A 27,719-nucleotide genomic window follows, 5' to 3' on the forward strand; every position below is an offset into this window, starting at 1 on the left:
TTAATTTAAGTTCATTCACTGGAAAAACGTGTTTGATTTTATAATCTTAATCTAAATCTCACCTTTTGAAATGGCAGTCCTGCTCTGATGTCATGAGTTTGACTGATTGGGCAAAACATATGTAGCCACGCCCCTCCATCATTTCCTTTTCTGAGTTGAGAGATGAGAGGAGCGCAAAAATAAAACCTCGCCTCTACTCTATATTCCGTTCCAGCTGGAAATATGTAATTATACAGAAAAGTAAATATTAATAACAAGGTTATCTGCATACTTTAATGCAGCCCAACACAATGAAATCATCACAGTACAGATACCACATTAGTGAAAATACCAAACGATTTACTCTTAGTTGCTGACCGAGGGTGCAACTAAGTTGTTAAAGCGTCGTTATTAGTACTACTGGATCTTAGTTCTGCATTTGACACCATTGACAACAGTATCCTCATAGACAGCTTATATTCTACAGGGACAGGCTTTACAATGGTTTAAGTCAGGGATCACCGACTAACTTATATCATTTGGGAAATTATTATCTTTGGGAACCATATATGAATATTAGGTAAATTGTGTTTGTAAACATGTTTATTTATTTATTTTATTGTTTATTGTATTATTGTTTTGTCAGACATATATATATATATATATATATATATATATATATATATATATATATATATATATATATATATATATATATATATGTATTTAAAAAAAAAAAATTTTTACCTATGGTATTTGAATGTGTATATACGTGTATGTAAATGTGTATATACATCTATATATAAGGAGGGTGTAGATTTCTAAACTAGATTAATACCTATCTTTTTAGTAAAGCATACACACAATGCATCACATGTGCTCCACACATCTCGTTCATTAGCTACGCTAATTATTCTCATTATTCTCTATTTCCACCTGGGGATACTCATCCTGAGGCCCTCAGGCTGCTTTCACACCTGTGAATCGATTCAGTTGTTCCGAAACAGGGATTAAAATTGTTACATTGTTGCTCTTTGCTCTTGGAGCGGTTCGCTTTCACATTGCAAAGTTTCTAATTGGACCAAAAGAGCTAAAACAAGTCACGTGTAAGTAAACTCTCCTTACATTGGTCAGAGTGTCAGGGTTTATTTTGCAGCGTCCCGCTCAGCTGTCAGGAGAGGTGATGGTTTGGTGGTGTTTGACAAGGTGCGGGCGACGTGTCTGAAGAGCGAGGAGAGATGCGGTGGGGAGGGGTGAGAAGGGTGCGTGACGTAGCCTATTTGAGGACCGGAAGACTGGAGATTATCACGGCATCCGGAGACTCACGAAACTTCCCGCCCAACTCATAATTCTCTCTTCATATAGCCGTATGCCTATTACATATCCATAAACAACTGTGATATAATCGCGCTCGGATCGTATCACTTTCTCACTGCAATCGATCCGCTCCAGAGTTCGTTTCAATCGAGCCGAGACCACCTCATTCAAGCGATCTTGAAGGGATTGATTTGGCGCGGATCCGAGAGCGATTGGTGGATTCACATATGCCAAACGAACCGTGCTAACTGGGCAAACGAGACAGGTTCCCAAACAAAAGTGTAGGTGTGAAAGCACCCTCAGACTATGCAGTGGCACTGATTCAATTCAAGACCAGTGACGAGATGATCCCAAGGTGTCCATAATCCTGGACCAGGCCGTATCCTGAGCAGCTGCGCATGTTACTGATCCCTGTGAGACTCCAGGGACAGACGTCCAGCATTGTCCAGCCTCCGGCACCTAGACTGCAGCTCTGCACTGTCACGATTGTGGATCTGTCTGTTCTTCTATGATGTGTCTGCGTGTGTGTATGTAAGTGTGTGTGTGTATGTGTGTTTGTATGTGTGTTGTGTGTGTGTGTGCGGTGTGGTGCTTTATGCGTTATGCGTATATGCGTATATGAGTGTGTGTTTGGGTGTCTCTGTGTCTGTGTTAGAGTCGCGTTGCTGTCAGTTGTGTTTACATTATCAGCTGGGTGGTCACGTGTACGCTGTCACCAGCCTTGCCGTGCGCAGCACCGCTCAGCTGTAATCAGCGGACCACAGGTGCAGCACATTACCGCGCCTATATATGTTCAGCGTTTCTGTCTCACAGTGTCAGTTCGTTATCTTCACGTCTGTTTGTCTGTGTCCTGTCAGGTTCCGGTCGCTGAGTTCTGGTCGGGGAGAGCTCTGTGTTTGGACTCTTGTACCTTATCTGTTGACGGCTCTCTGATCTTGTTCTACAGTGCTCCCTGTTCGATTATTACATTTCCTGCTGCTCGTTTGACTCACAATTCATCTGCCTGCGTTCATCCTTCTGTTATTCTGTCTGAGTCAAATAAATATCTTTTACTTGCAATTGGGTCTCCCTGTATTTCGTGACATGCACAAGACGTTTGGCAATAGGAGAAATGGTCGTGCCCAACTGAGCCTGGTTTCTCTCAAGGTTTTTTAATCCTTCACTTTTGCCAATTGGTGAAGTTTTTTTCCTCACCGCTGTCGCCACTACCTTGCATAGTTAGGGACTTGTAGAGCTGCGCATCGATGGATTTGCTCTTCAGTGTTTGGACTTTCAGCAGTGAAAATTAAACCACACTGAACTGAGCTAAACTGAACTGAACTTAAACACTGAAAACTGAACTGACCCTGTTTCAATTCACTACTATGTGAAGCTGCATTGACACAATCTACATTGTAAAAGCGCTATACAAATTAAGGTGAATTGAACTGAATTAAATCAAATACAATGAACATTATTTTATAACAAAACTTCAAGCTGACACTTCAAGATTTAGACAACGCATAATCTTTTATAAAGCATCTTACATAGTCAAAACACGGGAAAAGACCTGAGGACATCTGACACAAAAGTGTGCGGTGCTTTGATTTCAGGAAAACAGACGCAATACAAAATAGTTTCCGCAATAAAATCTGTTTCTGATATAAACACGCAGGCGGGGACACAAACAGGCAAGAATACAGACTCTCTGAAATATGCAGAGCTTTGCATTTCATTAATAATATGCAAATAGTATTTCAGATATATAGAGGAAATATTGAGGGGGGGAAAAATGCATACTTATTTTTATAGAGATTTGCGATATTCTTCAAGCTTCAGTTGGTGCATAATATATTCCCAGTGTTGATCCTGAGACTCAAACGCAGCATATATAAGAAGATCCAGAAACACACGTCATGTAAACAGCTCAGAAACACTCACAGACAATATGAATATATTTAATACATGGCATTTGCTTTAAAGGGGACCTATTATGCAGAAATCTCTTTCAGCGTGTGATTATCTCCAGCTTCTAAAGGTAAACATTAATTAATTCAACATTTTATGATCAGACTTGATGAAAACACTTTGCTTGACATTCTCCCTTTGCACGCGTCATGAGAGGGGGAAAGCCCCGCCCACTAGTGACCATCTCCCCCTCATTAGCATAAACAGCAGCCCTGAGTGAGAAGCAGCCGCCGTTACGCCCTATTCACACGGGGCTTCAGCGTCAACGCTTGACAGAGGGCGTGTCTGAAGTTGGAGCTGAAACGATCGTCATAGAAGCGTCAGCCAATGAAATTCAGTCAGCAATAGGCCACTGTCTGAGCTGGTGTATTTGCATACAGCGATCTGATTGGCTGACGCTTCCGTCGGCGCTTGAAAAGTTGAGCTGGTCCCAACTTCTGCAGCGAGGAACGCTTCTGAAGCGGCGCCGACGGATCCACAATGCAGTTCGGCAACGCCTGACGTCACCCATTCAAAGTGAATGGGAAGCGTTGACGCTGACGCCCCGTGTGAATAGGGCGTTATGCTGCGTTCACAGCAGACATGGATGAAGCATCAAGCTTAAGTGATTTACATGTCAATCCAAAGACGCAAATAGACATCCTGCGGCACGATTCGTGTGAATGAAGCAGCGCAAGTTGAGCGTTTTGCACATTTGACAAACTCTCATTTTCATTTCATGCTAATCGTTTGAGTTGGAAAATCCCAACTTTAGCAGACGTTCGCACCGCATTAACCAATCAGGAGCTTGCTCTAGTATGGGCGTGATTATGATGATGTGCCTATTGTTGGTGTCCCGAGGTGAAATCCTCCTGCTGACACCAGACAACAGCTCATCAAACTCGGATCTGCTCAGTCGGAAGCATCGCTGAAAGCCTCCATAATAATAATAATAATAATAATAATAATATAATAATAATATAAATATAATAATAATAATAATAATATAAATAATATAATAATAAAATAATATAATAATAATAATAATATAAATAATATAATAATAATAATAATATAATAATAATAATAATATAAATAATATAATAATAATATAATAATAATATAAATAATATAACAATAATATAATAATAATATAAATAATATAATAATAATATAATAATATAAATAATATAATAATAATAATAATAATAATAATAATAATAACATAACAACAATGCTTTACCTGTATATAGCACTTTTCTAGACACTTAAAGCTAGGGGTGTGAACTAGAGGTCTGCATTTCCATGGCAGAACCGTGAGAGCTGCAGGACCCGACCAGATTTCTTTTGGCATGGGAATAAATTTGAGTAAAGCGCGGGAGCGGTCAGTAACTGGTGTAATTTTGGACGGGAGCAGACGGTCCAACAATATCACTCCCATTTTCCGAGCGAGTGAGCGAGCATGCGAATGTATATGTGTGAATGAGACAGCGTGATGCTGTGTTTAGCTTGTTTGTTGCTGTCTGTGTGAGTGTGAGTGTGTGAAAGAGAGAGAGTGTGTCACTTGCTTGGCTTGCTGTGTGTGTTTGTTTATACAGGCAGCGTGTTATAAGCTGTCTGGACTCTGTATAGCTGGGTGGTTTTCAGTTTTGTTTGAGTGTGAGTGTGTGAAAGAGAGAGAGTGTGTCCCTTGCTTGGCTTGCTGTGTGTGTTTGTTTATACAGGCAGCGTGTTATAAGCTGTCTGGACTCTGTATAGCTGGGTGGTTTTCAGTTTTGTTCCCCCCCCTCCTGCCCCCATTAGTGGGAACAGGCGCAGCGGGTAGAAAAAGAAGCGGTTCGGGCAGCGGGAGATCGAATGCTGAAGATCAGCGGGAGCGGTCGGGTTCAGACTAAAACCTGGTGGGTGCGGGCGGGAGCGGGATTTAAAATTTTGTCCCGGCCAGATCTCTAGTGTGAACCCACACTGGTCTCACGGTGCATCAGCTTACCATACCTAATTAGGTTTTATCTTCACAACACAAGCTTTTTTTTAAATCAAAATCTATAAATATATACATATATATACAGTATACATACATACATATATATATATATATATATATATATATATATATATATATATATATATATATATATATATATATATATATATATATATATATATATATATACACTCTATATGTGCATAATACACGGTTATCACAGGTAATCACAGGTAAGAACACTTGCACCTCAAGCACTCTCGTGTCAGGATCCACAAGTATCGCTGTAACAGGCGAGAGGAGAGGAATAGTTACCTCACTAACAGGCCAGCGGGTCAAACGTCCAAAGTGAGAGAGAGAGAGGCAGAGATGGAGTTTTACAGCCTTTCTCCATAGTAGAGAATTAGCAGCTCGTGTGCTGTGCCTACTTCAGTGTCAATGAAAGACTATCCAGCAAACTCACAAGCAGTGAACTGTGCATAATTATCTACCTTTTAAGTAGCAGTAGCGTTTTATTGACTCGCTCTCGCCTCCTTCACCATAGTATTCTACTACGACATTGCGCATATGAGATAAATGACATCAGTGATAACCGGTTCTGATCTATTACTGAAACAATCTCAAACTGTCCCTATCTGCATCGCGGTGCACCGAAGAAACTAATATTTTTGACACCCTTACTTAAAGCGCTTTACATATTTTGGGGGGGGAATCTCCTCATCCACCACCAGTGTGCAGCATCCACCTGGATGACGCGACGGTAGCCATATTGCACCAGACCGCACACCACACACCAGCTGATTGGAGACAGAGTCATGAAGCCAATTATGATATGGTGATGGTTAGGAGGTCAAGTGAGCAAATTTGGCCAGGATGCCAGGGTTAACCCCTTTTTCCAAGGACATCCTGGGATTATTAACAACCACAGAGAGTTGGGACCTCGGTTTAACGTTTAACTGCTCACTGAGCAGTATAGAGTCCCCATTACTATACTGGGGCGTTAGGACCCACACAGACCGCATGTTGAGCGCTCCCTGCTGGTCTCACTAACACCACTTCCAGCAGCAACCTAGCTTTCCTATGTGGTCTCCCATCCAGATACAGACTGGGTTCAGCTCTGCTTAGCTTCAGTGGGCGACCATGTGAGAGTTGCAAAGAGCTAGCTGCCGGCTATCATCCAGGTACAGTTTCTGGAGGAGTTGAGGAACTCACAAACCTGGGTGCACCTCTGGATCTAGTGTAGTGGTCCCAGACCCTTTTACCCTTGTGGGTTAAATTTGAACGCTCAAGTGACGGGATGTAAGCGAAAGAATACGGTCATTTTTTAAAATAAAAAGATTTTATGAAAGAATTCTGGCCCAGATTTGGCAAAAAGCTGGCATAGCAGGCATTCATCCGGCACTGGCATACAGCATGTGGGCCAAACATGGCCCGTGTTTGGCAGAGGTGGCACAGTTTTTAAGGCGGCACACAAGATTTGGGCCAGATGAAAAATGTAGTATTTGGCCCAGATTTAAAAATTTGATAAGTGGGCCATGTGAGTTTGGCCAGTCTTGACCCACATTTAAAATACACTAAACTCATTTTTGAGTAAAGAAAAAAAATTCTACCAATCAGGTCACTTTGAGAAAAAGCGTGCCCATAGTGTGCCTAAAGCGCATCACTCCATGGGTTCATCAATGTCATTGCAATCGTGACACACCAACCTATCTGGCCCAGTTCAGGCCCAGTTATGAGTTATTAACTTGGCTGAGACTTGGCCCAGATATGGTCTGTGTTTGGCCCTTGTCTGGAAGCCAGATTTGGTCCAGTCATGTACCGTAATTCACTGTGGCATGTGGGCCAAGCAAAACCTGTGGGCCAGAGAAATTTTGCTATGTGGGCAGTCCACAGCCCGATCCCCACATAGCAAAATTTCTCTGGCCCACAAAATCAGGTTTTGCTTGGCCCACATGCCGCAGTGAATTACGGTACATGACTGGACCAAATCTGGCTTCCAGAAAAGGGCCAAACACGGACCATATCTGGGCCAAGTTAATAACCCATAACTGGGCCTGAACTGGGCCAGATAAGTTGGTGTGTCATAATTGCAATGACATTGATAAACCCATGAAGCATTGCGCTTTAGGCACACTATGGGCATGCTTTTTCTCAAAGTGACCTGATTGGTAATTTTTTTTTCTTTACTCAGAAATTATTTTAGTGTATTTTAAATGTGGGTCAAGACTGGCCAGACTCACGTGGCCCACAATACATTTTTAAAATCTGGGCTAAGTACTACGTTTTACATCTGGGCCAAATCTCGTGTGCCGCCTTAGAGACGGTGACACCTCAGCCAAACCCCAGCCATGTTTGGCCCACATGCTGTATGCCAGTGCCGGATGAATGCCTGCTGTGCCAGATTTATGCCAAATCTGGGCCAGAATTCTTTGCTACTAGTTGAGGACCACTAATCTAATGGACTTAGACATGGCGCCAAATGAATCTACGCTGTTTTTGAGCCTTCCTAAAGCACATAAACACAGCTACTCTCTCAATGAAATCCATGTTAGCCATTTAGAAACAAAACTAGATTCGCCAGGCAAACAGAAGCCCGCCTATGACACGAATCCGCATCTATTGTGAAGTGAATTTGACGTGCAAATGAAGTGACTAAACTCAAAATGTTCACGTGTCTATTTATGCGCAATTTATTCATGCGTTCTTCGTCTGGTGTAATCACAGCATGAAAGTTTCACTTTTTCACACGGATAAAGTTTGTCCTGTTATGAATGTATCACTATAGTAAAACACAGGCATCTGTAGCTACGCCCCCTTTTTAAAAAAGAGCACAATCTCATTTGCATTTAAAGCGACAGTCACCAAAACACCACAATTAGGATCAAAAAGGGTTGTGTCAGAGAGTTTTAAGACATTATCTGTGTGCTAAATTTCACTACACACTCTAAAGACATCAGAGACTTATCTTACATCTTGTATCTTGCATAAAGGTACATAATAGGTCCCCTTTAAGAAGCTTTGTTTGTCTGGCTAATTTCAGTAGGTAAGCAGTAAAACTGATTCAGCTCTCCAAAGCCATTGGCAGCATACAGGCAGCTTATAAAAACACTAACATGTCATTATGTTATTATAGAGTTTAGTGCATGTGTTTTTTGTATGACTTTTATCCGCCTGCTTTCAACATGTACTACTTTTGGCATGGTGTAATAATAAAGTTGGCATATTCAGACACAGACCGCAGCTGCTTGTTAATAATATTATCCACACTCAGAGCTGGGAGGAAATGGATTGTTCATTCATTCATTTCCCTTTCTCTTAGCCCCTTTTTTAATTAGGGGTCGCCACAGCGGAATGAACCGCCAACTTATCCAGCATATGTTTTACACAGCTGATGCCCTTCCAGCTGCAACCCTGTACTGGGAAACAGGAAATGGATTAAATATAATATAAACCATTTAATTTGTAATCCAACTACAGTTGCTTTTTATGGATAACATGATTACATGTGGAGTTTGCATGTTCTCCCTGTATTCCTGTGGGTTTCCTCCGGGTACTCCGGTTTCCCCCACAAGTCCAAAAACATGTGGTACAGGTGAATTGGGTATGCTAAATTGTCCGTAATGTATGAGTGTTAATGAGTGTTTATGGATGTTTCCCAGTGATGGGTTGCAGCTTAAAGGGCATCTGCTGCGTAAAACATGGGCTGATTAAGATGGCAATTCATTCTGCTATGGCGATCCCAGATTAATAAAGTGACCGAAAAAAAAATAAAGAATTACATGTAGGCGACATGGTGGCTTAGTGTTGCCTCAAAGCAAGAAGGTTGCTGGTTCAAGTCCAGGCTATGGAGATTCCAGTGTAGCCATTGTTTCCTCAGTCAGTCACAGAGTCATCAATATACGCCTTTGTTTGTTGTGAATACACGCCCTCTAGTGGCCAAAATTACATACTTTGCCTTTAACTGTGCCTTATTGCTCTGTTGAAGCAGTTGTTGCTTATGAAGAATGAACATATCCTTTCTTTGTATGCCTAAAATTGGCACAAGATTCAATATTTCTGACATCAAATAAGGTATGTCGTCAATTTAAAGAAGGATATATTCCCGAGAAAATGGAGGAAATGGGTTGAATATATTTTAGTTAGAAGACTTGACTTTGTTGCTATAAATGAATAGAAGATGATGTTCTGATATATGCTAATTTATGTGCATGTATATGGTTATACTTATTCATATTATAATGTGTGAAATCCCCAAGTGTATAATGAAGATGGTCAGTTGAGATTATTCTGAAGGGAATTATATTATGACATGTGTTCTTACCCTGGATGTAAATAGTGCTTTAATTTACATTTATTTTTGATTATGATATTTTATTTTATCGTTTTCTTCTTATTATTATTTTTTTCTTCTCTCTTTATGCTGTTTTTCATTTTATAATTTACAAAATTTGAGTATTACTGTGTAGTAAATACACCTGACAATAATGTCATATTTTTTATACCACTTAAGTTCACATACTGAGATAGCAATGTACCTTGAAATGCTGTATGATTGTACTTAATTGAAAAAAAAACAAACAAACAGGGTAAGTAATCTAAATGTAATCCAAAAGTAGTCAGATTACATCACCATTCATGTGTATAATCTAAAAAGAGATTATATTAAGGACTACATATTTCATTATGTAATTTGTAATCAGTAACTAAAAGAAATCCACCCAGCTCTGAGTATTACACAGTTGAAGTCAGAATTATTCACCCTCCTGGGAGTTTTATTTCCAAATATTTCCCAAATGGTGTTGAACAGATTCAGGAATTTTTCACAGTATTTCCTCTTAATTTTTTTCTTCTGGACAAAGTCTTATTTGTTTTATTTTAGCTAGAATAAAAGCAGTTTTTAATTATTTTAATGTCATTTTAGGGTCAATATTATTCGCCCCTTCAGCAATATTAGTTTTGGATTGTCTCCAGAACAAACCACTGTTATACAATGACTTGCCTAATTACCCTAACTTTACCCTAATTACCCTAGTGAAGCCTTTACATGTCACTTTAAGCTGAATACTAGTGTCTTGAAGAATATCTAGTCTAATATTAGGTGCTGTCATCATGATGAAGATAAAATAAATCAGTTATTAGGGATGAGATATTAAAACTATTATGATTATAAATGTGTTAAAGAAAATCTGCTCTCCGTTAAACAGAAATTGGGTAAAAATATACAGGAGGGATAATATTCTGGCTTCAACTGTATATCAGGATTCAGTAACGTAAATGAGGATTGCGCATGTCTGCTGGCTGAGATGTGAGCGTCTGCATCTGCTGTTTGTCTCTGTTTTCTCAGTTTTAGCTGAAACAGCAGCCTGACGTCTCCTTCTGCGGCTCCATCACGTCGTGAAGGTGAAACGTCGGTTCGACGGGAAGCTGAACAGCACGTCTCACCAGCTCTCTGTACATTACAAACAAATAATTACAGCTCAGAAACATCATCTGAAATCTGTATCTGAAATCACCCCTATACATGTAAAGCAGCTCTTTCTAATAGTGTCCAAAACCACAGTGGACATTCGAAAGTGCACTCATTCAATCCCATGATGCCCATAATGACCACAAGATGGCGTCTGACGAATTTATCATACAGGAAACCACTAACAATATGGCATCCCTTCAGTGCACTCCAATTCACTTACATTCACTACTTTGGACTACACTCACTGGCCACTTTATTAGGAACACCTTACTAGTATCAGGTTGGACCCTCAGAACTGCTTTAATCCTTCATGGCAGAGATTTAACAAGCTGCTGGAAATATTCCTCAGAGATTTTGCTCCATATTGACATGATAGCACACAGTTACTGCAGATTTGTCGGCTGCACATCCATGATGCCAATCTCCCGTTCCACCACATCCCAAAGCTGCTCTATTGGATTGAGCTCTGGTGACTGTGGAGGACATTTGAGTACAGTGAACTCATCGTCATGTTCAAGACACCAGTCTGAGATGATTGAGCTTTATGACATGCTGCGTTATCCTGCTGGAAGTAGCCATCAGAAGATGGAGACACTGTGCTCATAAAGGGATGGACATGGTCAGCAGCAATACTCAGGTAGGCTGTGGCGTTGATGCTCAATTGGTACTAATGGCAGTGGCGCCCCCAGAAAATTTTCTTAGGGGTGGCCAGAAGAGGCCGCACCAAATATTGGGGTGGCACACAAAAAAAATAATGAATTCAGTGTAATGTTTTATTTTTGTTTCTGGTAAATGAAATAATGTAGTTTTTATTCATTTAATTAATTCTACTTGAAATATTGCAATTTATTCTTTGAAATAATTCAGCAAGTACATGTGCAAACCAAATAAAAATCTATGTTTATTTTAAAAACACTTTTCATATACTGTATAAATAACTTCTTTTTTTACGTGCCTTTATTGTACATCATACGAGATATGCCATGTCTAAAATTAATGAAGATTAATGAGTTTATTATTCCCAGAGATGGGTTGCAGCTGGAAGGGCATCCGCTGTGTAAAAATGTGCTAGATAAGTTGGCGGTTCATTCTGCTGTGGTGACCCTGGATTAATAAAGGGACTAAGCCGAAAAGAAAATGAATGAAAGAATAATGAGTTTATTAATTACCCAAACAAATGAACAAACTGAACAAAAGGCATTACTATACACACTCACTATAACTAATAATATTATTTATCCATATTGCTTTTTGAACCATTTTATTAATGCAGCTTCTTCTATTGATATACTGTAGCTTAAGGTAAATATTAAATAGCCATTGCTGTCTATTGAAGGTGTGTGCGTGCTGTCAAGGACGATCGGGGAGGGTAGTAGTGGTGGTTCTAGTTTAAATGACACCCTGGGCGAACCACCCTATACACCCCCACCTCTCTTGAATTGTTAGATTTGTTATTCAATAAATATAACAATTTATTTATATTTATTCTAAATATATACAATTAATATTAATATACAATTATTTTTCTAAATAAATAACAGAAATCAGTCCTAAATATTACTGGAAAACAACAACTGGAGTGATATGCCAACATCACTTAAGAAACCTTTTGCATGAAAATTAATTATGACAATTCTAAAGAATACAAAAAATGTATTATAGAATTATCTGTGGTCTTAGACCAGATCATGGCTGAGAAATCATGTTATGAAGTCTTACCTCCCTGACTCATTATCCCTCCTTTCTGCTTTAAAGCCATGCTTAGTGAATGTAACATCATCATCATCATCATCATCATCATCATATTATATAAACTTTAAACGACTTTCAAAACTCGCTGCGTGCCGACACCTCTGCACAAAAGGCTGTTACTCCGGTTTCACGGCGCATGAGCTGTGCCTATTATGTCGGCGTTCATGCAAACAACCAACCGGGATTCACACAGGAGTGCGTGAGGCGCGCGGGAATGGTTTTTCGCGCGCATGCGTCAGTTTGCTTTCACCAGCATTGAACCAGAGGGGGAGAGCTGCGTCAGTAACACCAACAATAATTTAGTGACTGCATTTTATTTATTTATTTATCTATATATTGGGAATTTATGAGTTCATTTAAATCAATAATGTCAACGCAAAATTATATTGGGGTGGCCAAAGGGGTGGCCACAGGGGTGGCCAGAGTTTACCGAGGGGTGGCCGTGGCCACCCCTGGCCACCCCTTGGAGGCGCCCCTGACTAATGGACCCAAAGAAAATCTCCCCCACACCATTACACCACCACCACCAGCCTGAACCGCTGATACAAGGCAGGATGATCCATGCTTTCATGCTGTTGAGGCCAAATTGTGAGCCGAGCATCCGAATGTGTCAGCAGAAATGGAGACTCATCAGAGCAGCAACGTTTCTCCAATCTTCTATTGTCCAGTTTTGGTGAGTCTGTGTGAATTGTAGCCTCAGTTTCCTGTTCTTAGCTGACAGGAGCGGCACCCGGTGTGGTCTTCTGCTGCTGTAGCCCATCCGCCTCAAGGTTGGCCGTGTTGTGTGTTCAGAGATGCTCTTCTGCAGAGCTCGGTTGTAACGAGTGCTTATTTGAGTTACTGTTGCCTTTCTATCAGCTGGAACCAGTCTGGCCATTCTCCTCTGACCATCAACAAGGCATTTGCGCCCACAGAACTGCCGCTCACTGGATATTTCCTCTTTGTGGGAGCATTCTCTGTAAACCCTAGAGATGGTTGTGCGTGAAAATCTCAGTAGATCAGCAGTTTCTGAAATACTCAGAGCAGCCCGTCTGGCAGCAACAACCATGCCACGTTCAAAGTCACTTAAATCCCCTTTCTTCCCCATTCTGATGCTCGCTCTGAACTGCAGCAGATCGTCTTGATCATGTCTACATAACTAAATGCATTGAGTTGCTGCCATGGCTGATTAGATATTTGCGTTAACGAGCAGTTGGACAGGTGTACCTAATAAAGTGTCCGGTGAGTGTAGCCTCTATCTGCAGACACTTACTTGCCCACAGTCATGAAGGCCTCATCCACATTGAGTCCAGTTTTGGCGCTGGTCTCCAGGAAAATCACCCCATATTCCTGATAAAAACAAGGCAAACAGAGCCTTAATGAGAATAAAGCTCCTCATTTATAATCCATAATATTCTATCCTTTCTTTAATTATTTGTGAATTATTGGTTCTGATATTTCTTATTTCCATTTACTATAATGGGACGGTGGCTCAGTGGTTAGCACTGTGGCCTCACAGCAAGAAGGTCAGTAGTTCAAGTCCTGGCTGGGTCAGTTGGCGTTTCTGTGTGGAGTTTGCATGTTCTCCCCGTGTTGGTGTGGGTTTCCTCCAGGTGCTCCGGTTTCCCCCTACAGTCCAAACACATGCGCTATAGGGGGAATTGATGAACTAAATTGGCCGTAGTGTATGAGTATGTGTGTGAATGAGTGTGTATGGGTGTTTCCCAGTACTGGGTTGCGGTTGGAAAGGCATCCGCTGTGTAAAACAGTTGACAGTTCATTTCGCTGTGGTGATCCCTGATGAATAAAGGGACTAAGCCGAAGGAAAATGAATGAATGAATGTACTCTTAAACCATTATTAATAATAACTATAGTCCATGTAAATAAAAATGGACCAAATAATCCATATTATTTACCAGTAGAGCTTAATAACAAAATTATATCCAGTACAGTATATATCCAGTATTATATAATAACATAAAAGTGGTTTTATACTAAATTAAATTTAAGTAAAGTGTCTGTTTTGATGTTTACACCTATATTTATTTCAGAATAAAGCAACACGTACTCTGAGCTGTATTTATTCCAATATATCAAATGATAAGAGATTAAATTAGATGTAATTCTGTTTAAAAATAAAGTGAAATAATGAAAAATTGTTGTTGTCAAATATCTTAAATCTGAAGGCTTGATTTCAGATGAGTATTTTGGGGCTAAATTTAATGTCATCAAACAGTTCTTGCTCTAAATATGCAGAACAAGATGTTAAAATATTGCACTGCTCATTCATTCATTTTCTTTTGGGCTTAGTCCCTTTATTTATCAGGGGTCGCCACAGCGGAATGAACCGCCAACTATTCCAGCATATGTTTTACACAGCAGATGCCCCTCCAGCTGCAACCCAGTATTGGGAAACACCCATACACTCCCATTCACACTCATACACTACAGCCAATTTAGTTTAATCAGTTCCCTTATAGTGCATGTGTTTGGACTGTGGGGGCAACCAGAGCACCTGCAGGAAACCCACGCCAATACAGAAATGCCTACTGACCCAGTCGAGGCTCGAACCAGTGACCTTCTTGCTGTGAAGTGAAAGCGCTATCCACTGTGCCACCTATTTCACTTTTAAAGCTTATATTTTTAATGCTTGATTTTTACTAAAAATAAACGCTGAACTGTGCTGAATGATTCAGACTCACCCTGGCGAGTTTCTCTCCATCTTCTCTTCTGATCACCCTCGAGCTTGACATGTCAGACTGGAGAAACACAAGTTACACTCAGCAGTCCTCTTTTCTCTTTGTCATGATGACAGTAAATAATATTAGACTAGATATTCTTCAAGACACTAGTGTTCAGCTTAAAGTGACATGTAAAGGCTTCACTAGGGTAATTAGGGTAAAGTTAGGGTAATTAGGCAAGTCATTGTATAACAGTGGTTTGTTCTGAAGACAATCCAACACTAATATTGCTGAAGGGGCGAATAATATTGACCTTAAAATGGCTTCACCCCAATTAAGAACTGCTTTTATTCAAGCCGAAATAAAACAAATAAGACTTTCTCCAGAAGAACAAATATTAGAGGAAATACTGTGAAAAATTCCCTGCTCTATAAAATATTAATTGCGAGATATATATTGCATATATAGAATAAATATTGCACAGGAGGGCGAATAATTTTCCCTCTGTATTGTTCAAACTGAAAGCCCTCTCTTACCTTGTTACCAAGCAGCATGATGACCACATCATCCTGAGCATATTCATGGATCTCTGTGAGCCACGCCTAGAAGGACACACACAACCAATCAGAGGCCTCGAAAATGTTTGTCTTTATATATTCATATCCTCAAATTATGCACACTGATAAATAACGTTACGTTATATAGATTAACCAGATTACTTCATTGGCTAGTGATATTATAGTTAACTAATACTAAAACCGGGCGGCACGGTGGCTCAGTGGTTAGCACTGTGGCCTGCTGGGTCAGTTGGTGTTTCTGTGTGGAGTTTGCATGTTCTCCCCGTGTTGGTGTGGGTTTCCTCTAGCTGCTGCGGTTTCTCATACAGTCCAAACACATGCGCTATAGGGGAATTCATTCATTCATTTTCTTTTCGGCTTAGTCCTTTTATTAATCTAGGGTCGCCACAGCGGAATGAACCGCCAACTTATCCAGCATGTTTTTATGCAGCGGATGAAACCGAAGCACCCGCAGGAAAACCCACACAAACACGGGGAGAACATGCAAACTCCACATGGAAACACCAACTGACTCAGCCGAGGCTCAAACCAGCGACCTTCTTGCTGTGAGGCGACAGCACTACCTACTGCACCACTGTGTCTCCACTATAGGGTAACTGATGAACTTAATTGACTGTAGTGTATGAGTGTGTGTGTGTGTGTGTGTGTTTGTGTGAATGAGTGTGTATGGGTGTTTTCCAGTGCTGGGTTGCAGCTGGAGGGCATCTATTGTGTAAAACATATGCTGGAATAGTAGACAGTTCATTCTGCTGTGGTGACCCTTGATGAATAAAGGGACTAAACCAAAGGAAAATGAATGAATTAATAAAAAATAAATTCAATTAAAAGTAAATTAAATGAATAAAAAAATAATAATAATTAAATTAAATTAATTAAAATAAAATTGGAAGAATAAAATAATAAATAAAAATAAAATAATATTAAATTCAATTTAATAAAATAAAATGAAATAAAATAAAATAAAATAAAATTAAATTAAATTAAATTAAATTAAATTAAATTAAATTAAATTAAATTAAATTAAATTAAATTAAATTAAATTAAATTAAATTAAAACTGAACTTCAGATAGTTACTAAAAAATATAATAATTATTATCACACTAAAATAAATGCTGGGTTGTTGTAACTCAACGTTGGGTCAAATATAGACAAACAAAACATTTGACACATTTTTTCAACTAATTCAAAATGACACTATTTAACTCAACGTTTGGGTTGGTCCACATTTGACCCAATGTCGGGTTACAACATCCCAGGATTTTTTTAGAGTGTAATAAAAACAATATACATACTGAGAAAATAAACCAATAAAACTGACAAAAACACATTTTAAATGAAATAAAATGATACTTATTAAACTAAAATATATATTCATAAATATGATATGGAAAAAATATAATATATATGATAATATACAATAATATAAAATACATAAAACTATATTTATCTACCTAAAATAAATCAATTAAAACGTTTGATAAAGCAGTTTTAACACAACCTGCATTGTATAAAGTGCTACAGAAATAAACAAAGTTTGAAAACTACAATATTATCTCAAATACAGTCAAATGTAACACTGCAACTACAAATCATAACAAATACAAAATAAATAAATACATTTTTTTCATGACAAAGTGCTCAGTCAAACACTAGGCAGAACAGGCCAAATATTATTACTGTGATTATTATTATAAGTTATTTGGTTAGATTTGTCACCCGTGTGTTGTCGAAGGATGATTTGCTGGTGATGTCGTAGAGCAGGAGCAGCGCTGTGAAGATGAGCAGAGGTTACAGTAACACAGATGTGGAGTATTGATTATTGATTATTGATGGTCTCTCTCTCACCCTGAGCGTCTCTGTAATACGCGTGTGTGACGCTGCGGAATCTCTCCTGTCCTGCAGTGTCCCAGATCTGACAAACACAGAGGATATCTGTGTGATTGTGTGTGTGAGAATATTCCTTGTATTTCCTACATCGTGGGGACCAAATGTCCCCACAAATATAGCAATACCAGATAATTTTGACCTTATCAGTGTGTGTGTGTGTGTATTAGTGACTGTTTGTGTCTGTGTGTGTGTGTGTGTGTGAGAGAGAGAGAATATACCTTGTATTTCTTAAATCAAATGTCCCCACAAGTATATACTAGTAAATTTTGACCTTATCACTGCGTGTGTGTGTGTGTGTGTGTGTGTCTGTGAGTGTGTTAGTATCAGTGTGTGTGTACCTGAAAATGTGTGTGTGTGTTAGTATAAGTATTTGTGTATGAGTGTGTGTGTGTCAGTGTGTAGGTGAGCATGTGAGTCTGTTAGCATCAGAGTGAGTGTGTGTGTGTGTGTGTGTGTGTTTGTGTTTTAGTGAGTGTGTGTGTGTCTGTCCATGTGAGGGTGTGTCTGTGTGTGTGTGTGTGTGTGTGTGTGTGTGTGTGTGTGTGTGTATATAACTTGTATTTCCAAATCATGGGGACCAAATAAAGTACAAGTATAGCAATACCAGTCAATTTTGACCTTATCACTGTGTTTGTTTGCGTAATAGTGAGTGTGTGTGTGTGTGTGTGTGTGTGTGTGTGTGTGTGTGTGTCTTTGTGAGGGTGTGTCTGTGTGCTTGTGTGTGAGAATATACCTTGTATTTCCAACATCATGGGGACCAAATGTCCCCACAAGTATAGCAATACCAGTAAATTTTGACCTTATCAGTGTGTGTGTCTACATGTATGTATTACTGAGTGTGTGTGTGAGAGAGAGAATATACCTTGTATTTCTTAAATCAAATGTCCCCACAAGTATAGCAATACCAGTAAATGTTGACCTTATCTCTGCGTGCGTGTGTGTGTGTCTGTGAGTATGTTAGTATCAGTGTGCGTGTTTTAATATCAGTATTTGTGTATGAGTGTGTGTGTGTCTGTGTGTAGGTGGGCATGTGAGTCTGTTAGCATCTGAGTGAGTGCGTGAGTGTGTGTGTGTGTGCGCATCACTCACCTGTAACTTCACCTTCAGCTCTTCCACTGTAAGAACTTTATTCTGACAAAAAAACAGAACACACACACACACACACACACACACACACACACACACACACACACACACACACACATGTTTTAATGTATTGTTTTTCTCGTCTTCGTCTCCTCCATCAGCTCCTACAGCAGATCCACACATGCTGATTACCGTAAAGCCGATTCCCACAGTAGCAGAGAAAGAGCCGGGGATGAACTTTCCCTGATCAAACTGAACCAGCAGAGATGTTTTCCCCACACCGCTGTCTCCGACCAGGATCGTCTGCAGGATCAGAAACAGCAGCATCAGTATAAATACAATTACACACACACACACACATTCTGCTTCACCCAAGACAAGGCATGAGCCAATGTAAGATTCTATCAGTATGATAACCTTGGGTACAAATATCACAGTATTGTGATTACTGCAACCAAGGCTCATTATTGACACGTACCCCTGTATACATATCTGGCCAAATACTTCCCAGGAGGTTTGTTTCTTGCAGTTTTTGTTTTCGTGAATCCACCAGAGGCCGCTGTGTACGCTTTTTCAGATCTTAAATTTCTCTTGCATGTGCCATTCACGCCTGCAGTTCTCGCGTAAATCCACCAGAGGTCGCTGTCGACTGACTGACTGACCATTTTTAGATTTTACCACACCCTGTTGTTTACTTGTTTATTTATTTTTTTTGGTTACTGTTTTTGTTTTGCCCACTTTCTGGACTTTTCCGTTGTCGTAGTCAACTCGTCTCAAGTCTCAAGTCCACCGATGTACTCAGCGAGCCACTGGACAAACTGGTAACAGCTAACAAGCTGTTAATATGGAGGTAAGCTGTCAGCTGATAATCGTGAAAAGGAACAGCGTCATACAGCCCCGTAGCATTCGTTTTACAAACGAAAAGCAGCCATATGTAAAGCTATTTGCGTATTGCTCTGCATTCTGTGTGCATTAAGCAGTGTGTAAGCGAGGCGCACAACTAACGCGCTCTGCTCTGGACTTTACGCCTGTTTCACACCGCAAGCGTCAGCGGCGCTTGAGTAGAGCGTGAGCAGCGCGTATGTCGAGCAGTAGCAGCACGCAGGCGTTTGCCTTTCACACCAGCTGCGTCTGCAGCGCGCAGCTCTTCGGCAGCTGCTGCAGAGATCAACCTATCTCTGTCTATTCTATCTAGTTACCCCTCTATATACAAATACACTTTTTAAACTTTTCATCTGCACCAAGGCCCCTCCTATGCTGTTTCATTAACCTGTAAATGTTTATTTTACAAATTGTATAGATCAAATAGTACTGTATGCTTCTCAAGCTAACTTATATGAGAAGTGTCTATAGTCAGAAGACAATCGCCTGTGATATCATGTCATTTGTTTTTTGATTATCAGGTTGCTGTAGACCTAGTTATAGTCATATTTATACAATATAGTTATAATGATATTTATACATGATCAAACTAGTGTTGCTTTCTCCGCTTCAGTGATGTCCAGCGGCAGAATAACAGCTCGTTAATTCATGCTCGTGCAGATGATGAGACGGACAAAAGTAACCAATGCATGCCATTCTTTTACTTATTTTCGTGTTGTCAGGTTCACATTGCGAACAGCTCCCGGTAGGAATAACTCGAGTGAACATAAAACAAAGCCGATTAAAACTTTCTTCCTCTGCTCAGCTGCACAGAACACAGCGAGCTCACATCATCCAGCATGCGTGTCGCACTACACTACCCACAATACACTTCGCTATGGACTACAATTCCCGTAAATATTCTATTTCCCCTCTCCTGCAACACTAGTGTGCAACTTAAGCAAAACTGATAGTAAAATTGTTTTACATTCGGTTTTGTAGTTCGGGCCTAAATAAATGTTTGTTGCCATTTTTAATCGTTTTAAGTTCATTTGAATGACTATATATAAACCATTTGACATTATTAACGCATTTATTGGGTAAAATTGCTACTTTTTACTGTCATTCAATGTGTTTTGGTCATTATCAATGCACTGTCACTTTAATTGAGCGTGAGCAGCGCGTCAAAAATAGACCCAGCGCCGAAACTATCGCTGCACTGCTGCTTCGGCGACGCTCACGCCTCGCACTGACGCGCTGCTGCTGCGTGCGGTATGAAAGCTCTAATCTGTTAACATGGACGGCGAAAACACACGCGCTGCTCACGCGCCGCTGACGCTTGCGGTGTGAAACAGGCGTTAGACCTGTTTTGATCTGGTCTATTGAACAGAATATTTCAGTTCCTTAAAATAGCAACGCGCCAACAATGCGCCTCAACACGCCTCCTTTTTTAGAGCAGAACGCCTATGGGCGTAAATGCATTTGCTATTTAAACAGCGTTGCGCAAAACGTCAAAACGGCTTTTGCGCCAAGCTGAAACTAGCAAACAACAATTGCGTTGTGCATTTTGTATGATAGGGCCCAGCGTTGCCACCAGGGCGGCCAGAGCAACCGTTGACGCTTTCACCACCTTCGGTGTGAACACACAGTTATTCTGCGTTAAGTTACTGCTTTTACGCATTATCGTTTTACACGCGACGTCATTTTTGACTGACGTCCATTATTTTTCTATCTGCGACTATAGGCAGGAATTTGATCCCATAGGTGTGCCTCACATTTTTAGAACGGAAAAGCGCGTGCGATGTGATCGGCCCCTTAGAGGTTTTAAAACCTTGACTTTTTCATTAACACTAAAAATAACATTATTACGCTTTACCTATATTAATAATAGGGGTGTAACGATTTATCGTGGTACGATTTATTGCAATGCAAAAATGTCACAATATGCATCGTGGCGTTATGACGATTTTATTACGATATGACGTCCGTTTTCTCTTATTAGTTGAGCTGTTTGCACGTGAGCTACGTTCCACCTGCTGTCGCACCTGAGTTCATATTGCTTGATCTAGCAGCAGCGGTAACGTTAGCAGACCAAGATGGGTGGAGTTGAAATAGATGATGGCCCATCCTCTCAAAATCGGACGTCTGGCAACATTTCGATTTTACAGTCATTGATTTAGACTCGTCCGTTATAAATACAGTATGTGACTCGTAGAAACTCGTGACTCGTGAGCTGACTGTGAGCTGCTACTACAGAGGGCGGACTACTTGATGATAGAGGCGCGCGCATCTACTTCACTAAACAGATCCTGCAAAGGTTGTTGTAAGTAACAGCTAATAAAGTTGTAAATAACATTCAGTTTGCGGCACAAAGTGATCGTTTAAAAGCCGCGTGGGAAGTATGAACAGCACTTAGCAGTAGAAATGAAACCGAAAGCGTGCACATCATTTAAATAATCATATCGCATATTTTAGAGTTATGATTGCGACAAGCATTAACTCTTTTTAGTACAGAGGTACACAATAATGCACGTCAACATGATACACTTGATAGCGCCGACATCAGCGACGCCGAAGAAATAGTAAACCTGTTTAAACAGTTGAAAAGGGCTACGACTGTCCTGTGTGATGGAAAAACGGCCACCCTGTCACTCATCATGCCCAACATGAAGACAGTCATCCATAAAAACCTCTCAGACAGACACACATGAGTTCAGGATTATCTTATAGAACCGCTGACTACTTGGAAATGTAGATTTTTTTTATTTTTTGCACACACAAAAAAACGCAAGTGACCAAGAAAAGCCTTAAGCTCTTTGTTACGACCGGGGGGAGGGAGTGACAGATACAACTGGAGGTAAGATCCAATATGCAGGTTTATTCAGCGTCAGGCAAGCAGTGGTCAAATCAGGTACAAACAGGTATGTGCAGGCAAATCCAGAATCGTAGTCAATATACAAGCAATAGGTCATAAGGCAGGCGGCAAAACAGGATAACAAGGAATACCAGGCTAGGGTTTACACACAGAGAAACAAAACAGGGAGAAACGCTTTGTAATGTCACTGGTACAGCAAACAAGACTCGGCAAACTGGAAGGGTTCATGAGTGGCTTATAAGTGGTGTGATATCTGTCTCTGACAGGGTTCAGCTGGTGAGTGCAATCAAGCTAGATGTGTGAGCATGGGTGTCTGGGAGCAGTGCATGTATGAAAATGTAGTCCTGGGAAATGCGGAAGCGTAGTCCTGAAGTTCGTGTGAGAACAAGCGATCTCTGGAGAGCGATCGCTGGTTGTGTGACACTCTTACTGTTAAATTCACTTAAATAGAATTTTAAATTTGCACCTTTACTTAAATTGTTCCTTAATTTTGTCTCTGTCATTTCAATAATATTTTATAAAAAGTTTTTAAACTGTTTTATTTTCCAGAGACAGGCCTATTTAATTTATTTTCTTAAAGAAGGTTCAGTTAAAAAGAAAGAAGTTGAAACAAAAGAAATTCATAAAAAATTTTCACTTGGTAATTTAAAAAACATTTTTTATAAAATTTGCATTTCAAGTTTTATTATAAATTTTTATTCTAAATAACGTGATGCATATCGAATCGTGAACATTATATTGTGATACACATTGTATCATGAGCTAAGTGTATTGTTACACCCCCATGGTTTCCGCTACATTCATTCTTCTGTGGCGGGGCGTCACACGAAAATTCATCCCGCCACGGCTACATTACAGCTTATTAATCAAAATATTTGATCGTTTTTAAATAGCGGGTTAAAATTGCACTGAATACGTATTAAAAGGTAAGTGAATAATAACAGCGCAAACATTTCTGTGACTGTAGTAGTGCTGTGCGTGCTGTTTAACCCTTTAAGGTGACGTACTGACTGACAGGTGCGTGAGGCCAGCAAACACGGCGTAGTTTTCAGTTATGATGAACACAGTTTCCATAATTATACTTTATTTATAGATAAAGGTCTGTGGTGCTGCATATAATGACTTTATCTTGCTGGAGTTTATAGCAGTTTCACTTTACTTCAGGACGCATTAATGCCGCGCTCCGCTCCGCAAGTCTATCAGAGACATTCATAAATATTCCTAGCAAATCTAATCAATGTTGGAGACATACTCGGTACATAAACGCTCTAAATCACACTTCAGCTGTGTTTATTTGAGAGCGCGCAAGAAAATCTGCACTTGAGCAGCGTATATTTGAGGGCGCGCAAGAGGTTTTGTGCACGAACAGAGGAAATCGGCGCGCAAGCTATTACATGAATGCATCTCAACTTAATACTGCGCCCTCGACATTTCTCAATGAAATAACGCCACATGTAGTGCTAGATCTGTGTAAAATGCCCAACAGAGTCTGCAGCCACAGAAAATCCTAGAGGAAACACTGACCCCTATATATTAATATACGTAAAACCATCTAATCATAATCTGATGTACAATTTTATTTAAGAATATTTAAAAAACAAGACATAAATATTAATTACTCTGAGTTTTTATTTGTACTTATGACACTGTAATATACTCTTTATTCATTCATTCATTCATTTTCCTTCAGCTTAGTTCATTATCATTCCACAGCGGAATGAACCACCAACTATTCCAACATGTTTTACACAGTGGATGCCCCTCCAGCTGCAACCCAGTACTGGGAAACACCCATACATACTCATTCACACACACTCATACACTACAGCCAATTTAGTGCATCAGTTTCCCAATAGTGCATGTGTTTGGACTGTGGGGGAAACCGGAGCACCCAGAGGAAACCCACACCAACATGGGGAGAACATGCAAACTCCACACAGAAACGCCAACTGACCCAGCCGGGACTCAAACTAGCAACCTTCTTGCTGGCACCAATACCAACCACTGAGCAACTGTCTCCACATGCAATCTTCAAATATGAAAACTCAGCAATCTCTGTGTCAGATTACAGCAGATTAGAGATGCGCAGTACTGTATAAACATATTGAATATAATCCGAGTCTTTATCAGCCGCTCGGGTGCTGATGGAGGTGTGTGGTTTCCACGGCAACACATTCCAACAGGATGTAATGATGCAGAAGAGACACAGATGCTGAGGAATTCAGCAGGAACACGAGCTGATGACTTCTTTACAGCTTTAGTCTGAGTGTGAGTGAGTCAGAGATCAGCGCACTAGTATTGAAGAGCGGTTCTCTGGCCTCTGAAGCACAGAGGAATGAAACGGCACCCACTGCCCACAGTGTGTGTTTATTTAGAGACCACTAGTGTTCAGTTACATAACACACACTTGAACACACATATAACAAACCCATCCAGAGACCCAAGGCTAAAACACACACTAATTAAACAGCATCTACTGCGTGCATCTGTGTGTGTGTGTGTGTGTGTGTGTGTGCTCTAAACACTCTGTCTCATCTTAATGAGAAAGAGATGAGCTGAACATCATCATCACCTACTGTAACACTCTAATCACCATCACAAACACACATATCATCATAAAACTGTCTTCCTATGAGTAAGTTATGATATGATAATAAATATAATGTGCCAGGATGATGATGATAATTATAGTGTGTTCTAATATGATGATCATTATGGTGTGTTATGATATGACAATAATTATAGTGTGTTATGATATGATTATAGTGAGTTATGATAATGATGATGATGATGATGATGATGATGATGATAGAGAGCTGCTGAATTGTAGTGGCCGACAAACAAATAAAGCCGCCGGAGCTGAGCGAAGAATAACTTGTGACTCGTCAATCATCTTGCTTGTCAATCCTTTTCTTCATTGCATATTCAACGAATGTAAAGACACAACACAACAAACAGACCCAAAAAGGATGAGAAGTAAGATACTGTCAACAAACAAGAGTGAGCTCCATCACTCAACCCCCTTCCTCTGGGCCCTACTGCCTGCAACTATAATAGCGAGCTATGATATTATACTGATTGTGATGTGTTATGGTGTGTTAATGATTATTAAAGTGTGTTATGATGAGGATGATGATGATTATAGATTGTTTTAATAAGAATTTTATCGCTATAATTAACATAGTCATACCACACTGCAATCATCATTATCATCATCCTCACAACTCACTATAAACATAATCATAATCATCATCATCATCATCATCATAACTCACTATAATCATCTTCATCACCATCATCATCATCATCATCATGACCATCATCATCACAACTTACCATAATCATCATCATCATCATCATCATCATCATCATCATATCATAACACACTATAATCACCATCATCATCACAACTTACCATAATCATCACCATCATCATCATCATCATCATGACCATCATCATCACAACTTACCATAATCATCATCATCATCATCATCATCATCATCATCATCATCATCATATCATAACACACTATAATCACCATCATCATCACAACTTACCATAATCATCATCATCATCATCATCAACATCCTCCTCCTCCTCCTCCTCCTCCTCATCATCATCATCATCATATCATAACACACTATCATATTCATCATCATCATCATCATCATCATATCATAACACACTATAATCACCATCATCATCACAACTTACCATAATTATCATCATCAACATCCTCCTCCTCCTCCTCCTTATCATCATCATCATCATCATCATCATCATCATATCATAACACACTATCATAATCATCATTATCATCATCATCATCATCATCATCATAACACACTATCATAATCATTATCATCATCATCATCATCATCATCATCAACGTCATCATCATCATAACACACTATCATAATCATCATCATCATCATCATCATAACACACTATCATAATCATCATCATCATCATAACTCACTATGATCATCATCATCATCATCATCATAACACACTATCATAATCATCATCATCATCATCATCATAACACACTATCATCATCATCATCATCATTATCATAACTCACTATGATCATAATATCATAACACACCATACTCATCATATCATAATAACTAATTTTTCTTTATCTTTTCGGCTTAGTCCCTTTATTAATCCGGGGTCGCCACAGCGGAATCAACCGGCAACTTATCCAGCATATGTTTTACGCAGCGGACGCCCTTCCAGCTGCAACCCATCACAGGGAAACCCATACACACATATACATGCACTATGGACAATTTAGCCTACCCAATTCACCTGTACCACATGTGTTTGGACCGGAGCACCCGGAGGAAACCCACGCAAATGCAGGGAGAACATGCAAACTCCACACAGAAACGCCAATTGACCCAGCCAAGGCTTAAACCAGCGACCTTCTTGGTGTGAGGCAACAGCACTACCTACTGTGCCATTGCGTCGCCTCATCACAACTCTATAATCATACTATAATCATATTATCATAACACAGCATAATCATCATCATAATCATGATAACTCACGATAATCACCATGATTACAAATCACCAAATTATCTTTAATCTCTTTGAACTCCATCACATTTCACACACTACAACCATATAATCAGCGGTGCAGTAGTGCTGTCGCCTCACAGCAAGAAGGTCGCAGGTTCGAACCTCGGCTCAGTTAGCGTTTCTGTGTGGAGTTTGCATGTTCTCTCTGCGTTCGCGTGGGTTTCCTCCGGGTGCTCCGTTCCAAACACATGTGGTACAGGTGAATTAGGTAGGCTAAATTGTCCGTAGTGTATGAGTGTGTGTGTGAATGTTCCCAGGGATGGGTTGCGGCTGGAAGGGCATCCGCTGCGTAATAACTTGCTGGATAAGTTGGTGGTTCATTCCGCTGTAGCAACCCCGGATTAATAAAGGGACTAAGCCGACAAGAAAATGAATGAATGAATTAACCATATCATCATCATCCAAACTCTCTGTCTCTCTCTCACACACACACACACACACACACACACACCGTCATCAGCTATTATAACACAAAATCATCTCCATCATAACACTAATATAACATCATATATGTGTAATATAACTGATTTACATCACGAATATTGAGTGCAGCAGAATGTTGAATGAGTCATGAAGTAATTCCTCCACACCGTGTTGCGTTACTCCTGCTTTAAATCCTAAAATACATGAATGAACAAACCCTCTGATGAAGAAATCTCAGCATCGCATGAATGAAAATATCCCCAAAACAGCGACTGAGTGAGCGTCATCAGCTCTTAATTAAGCAGACAGCGTGCAGGAGCATCAGCATA

General features: G+C 39.9%; 1 protein-coding gene across 2 annotated transcripts in view; it reads right to left on the reverse strand.

The window, feature by feature from the left end:
• Window positions 1–2,786: 2,786 nt before the first annotated feature.
• LOC101885697 (ras-related protein Rab-37) overlaps window positions 2,787–27,719 on the reverse strand; it is a 25,045-nt gene continuing 112 nt past the window's right edge. Inside the window, exons 2-10 of one of the 2 annotated variants that reach the window (XM_087277099.1) lie at window positions 18,834–18,944; window positions 18,645–18,686; window positions 17,514–17,580; window positions 17,385–17,437; window positions 15,626–15,691; window positions 15,111–15,167; window positions 13,681–13,757; window positions 7,945–10,655; window positions 2,787–3,483 (exon numbers count right to left, since the gene is read on the reverse strand). In XM_087277099.1, the coding sequence (XP_087133225.1) occupies window positions 10,553–10,655; window positions 13,681–13,757; window positions 15,111–15,167; window positions 15,626–15,691; window positions 17,385–17,437; window positions 17,514–17,580; window positions 18,645–18,686; window positions 18,834–18,944 (576 nt within the window). In that variant the 3' untranslated portion in view covers window positions 2,787–3,483; window positions 7,945–10,552. Of the gene's footprint in view, window positions 3,484–7,944; window positions 11,344–12,908; window positions 13,758–15,110; window positions 15,168–15,625; window positions 15,692–17,384; window positions 17,438–17,513; window positions 17,581–18,644; window positions 18,687–18,833; window positions 18,945–27,719 lie in introns of those variants that run through there. The other variant, XM_087277100.1, reaches the window with a different exon arrangement.

Source organism: Danio rerio, chromosome 12 (genome assembly GCF_052040795.2).
Source record: "Danio rerio strain M-AB ecotype USA chromosome 12, GRCz13ab, whole genome shotgun sequence".
NCBI classification, from domain to species: domain Eukaryota; kingdom Metazoa; phylum Chordata; class Actinopteri; order Cypriniformes; family Danionidae; genus Danio; species Danio rerio.